This window comes from Arachis ipaensis, chromosome B10 (genome assembly GCF_000816755.2).
Source record: "Arachis ipaensis cultivar K30076 chromosome B10, Araip1.1, whole genome shotgun sequence".
Taxonomy (NCBI): Eukaryota; Viridiplantae; Streptophyta; class Magnoliopsida; order Fabales; family Fabaceae; genus Arachis; species Arachis ipaensis.
Window position 1 is genome coordinate 32,442,956 of NC_029794.2, and position 2,467 is coordinate 32,445,422.

At 35.1% G+C, this 2,467-nt stretch overlaps 1 protein-coding gene across 1 annotated transcript; it reads right to left on the reverse strand.

Annotated features, from left to right (window-relative positions):
* LOC107620487 (protein EARLY FLOWERING 4) lies at positions 450–1,694 on the reverse strand. The gene has a single exon (XM_016322637.1). It carries the CDS (start codon positions 1,692–1,694, stop codon positions 1,278–1,280), a length of 417 nt encoding a protein of 138 aa, XP_016178123.1. The 3' UTR covers positions 450–1,277.

Here is a 2,467-nt window from a genome sequence, read left to right on the forward strand (position 1 = left end):
ATGGATAAGAAAAATTGTCAAAAATGAAGTATAAGAGTATTATAAGCTTGTTTAATTTTCTTTATGGGCTAAATTGTCAATGTCTCCATCTTCCAGGGATGAAATTGGAATTTACCCTAAAAGAAAAATATCTTCTTTCTCATATGCATATGATAAAGCCCATAGGCCATATCTATCCAAATTTTACACACATGATTTTTGTATTCATGTGAATTGAACTCTATTCAGCATTCAGCAGTAACCAGTTATGGCTACCCTGAATATGTCTATGTCATATGGGGTATGAAAAGAAAGTGTATGTAATCCCCTCATATCTTGTTTCTTCAGAAAGAGCAATATAGTACGACTTTATGGGGAATTAACAATTCATATGAAACAATCTGAATTTCTGAAACCCTTTTTTCCCAATCATAATATGTCAGTGCATACTGAAAATATGGCAATGCAGATTGAAAATTAACTTTGTTTTTTATTGATTTTACATTCAACAAGTACAAGTACAACACTGACACTGTCAACTTGAACAAGATCATACTAACTTGATCATTCTTACAAGGGCAAGCAAAAGTGCCATCAATAGCAGAAGAAGAAGAAGATCACAAACACATAAGACAGAGAGAGAAGAGTGTCAAGAGAGGACGATACAATGCTTCGCCTTCACCGTCCTTACTTGACATAAACGACAAAACAAACCCCAAAACTACCATCACAGTTGCTCAACTTCAGCAACAGAAAATAACACACACATGACACCATACTAAAAAGAAAATCATCTCATCTTCTTAATTTTCTCTCCACGTAAACATGTTAGCCCTTGAGCTCTGGATACAAGAATCGAACAAATGTGTATTATCACAAGACTTAACCTAGCTACTTGTATCATCTATCCTTGCATGCATGACATGAATTACTATAGAGATTAGAAAGATGAGAAGATTCGGAAGTAACTGTTTTGTTATTCTATTTTTAACTTCAGTCGATATAATTTAAAATAAATTTAATTTTGATGCATTGTCTAAACCAGATTTATGCATGCATTCGATTAACGAACGCAATGTGAGTAAAAATAACCACCTACCGTGTGAATGATTTAGGGTAATTATGTGACTGAATGAATGTATAAAACCTTTAATGCATCAAAATCAAACTGAATTGGACAACAACACTGAGACAGCGAACAGAGATCGATTAAGAAAGTTAGTGAGAGAAAGAAGCCAGTTTTGAGTTTAGATAATTATTGCATAGACATATTATTATTATTATTATTATGAGTATTATTAGTTGTCACCGCGGCGGAGGGAGTTACCGTTCTTGGAACGGTGCTGGCAGGCGTTGGTGAAGTTGGAATTAAGATCAGAGTACATAGAAACGACCTTAGAAATGTTACCGTTAAGCTCTTGAATGAGCGAAACGTTCTTCACCATCTTATCGGGAATCCGAGACTGGTGGTTCTCGTTCACCTGCTGGATCAGAGCTCTGTTCCGGTCCAGCACCGACTGAACCTGACGGAAGCTCCGGTTCATGTTGGCCCAAACCTCAGGGTCACCTTCCTCCCCTTCCTCCACCTCACAGTCCGATTCGCCGGTCGTGGTGCTCACGGTGGTGGTGGTGGTTGAGGGACGGTGGCGGTGGCTCTTGTGGCGACTTACCAACTTGACTTGAGACGACAAGGAGAGAATCACATATTCAAACATGAATATCAGAATATGGTGCTTTCCAAATCTCAATAAATTGAACCTTCTACGCGACCAATAGTGGGCGCGTGCAATGCTCAATAGGGCACAACTTCGCTAGAAGAAACCAATATATATAAATGTATATTAGATAAAATATTTGATGATGTTAAAAATTAGTAATAATTAGTTCAGGCTACATCATGTTTTTGTTTGACTAAATAGTGTATAGTGATGTTTGGGATGTATGTTTGAGAGACAAAGATACAAGAAATATGGAAAAAAAGAAAAAGGTTATTTCAGTTTTCGTTTGATAATAATACGGAAACAATAAGTAAACAAAAATAAAACTTTGGATTATGGTGCACTAGTGGCAAAGATTTCACTAACAAAGGTAGGATGGTCTGTTGGAAAAATCACCACAAAATCTGTTAATAAAAGTTTTATGGTAGTCAAATAAAATAAAGAAGTAAATATTTTTATCTGATTTGTTCTTAATATTTTGAAATTTTAAAAACATAAAAAAATTTAACCTTGTTAATATAATAATTTAGTCCCTTTATTTCTATTTCTATGTAGGGATGACATAAAAATTTGCACGCAACAGAAATTATTCATGATTGAAAAGTTAATAGAGACTCTGGACCTCCAAAATTTTTACAAAGATAGAGATCTGCTTTCGCGAATAAATTGAGACCGGGACAGAGATTGAGGTATCTGCTCGCCGACCACTCCATAGGAATTTGTGAATTTTCGCAAAAAAAAAATATTTAAATGTTCTTATATATGTAGGT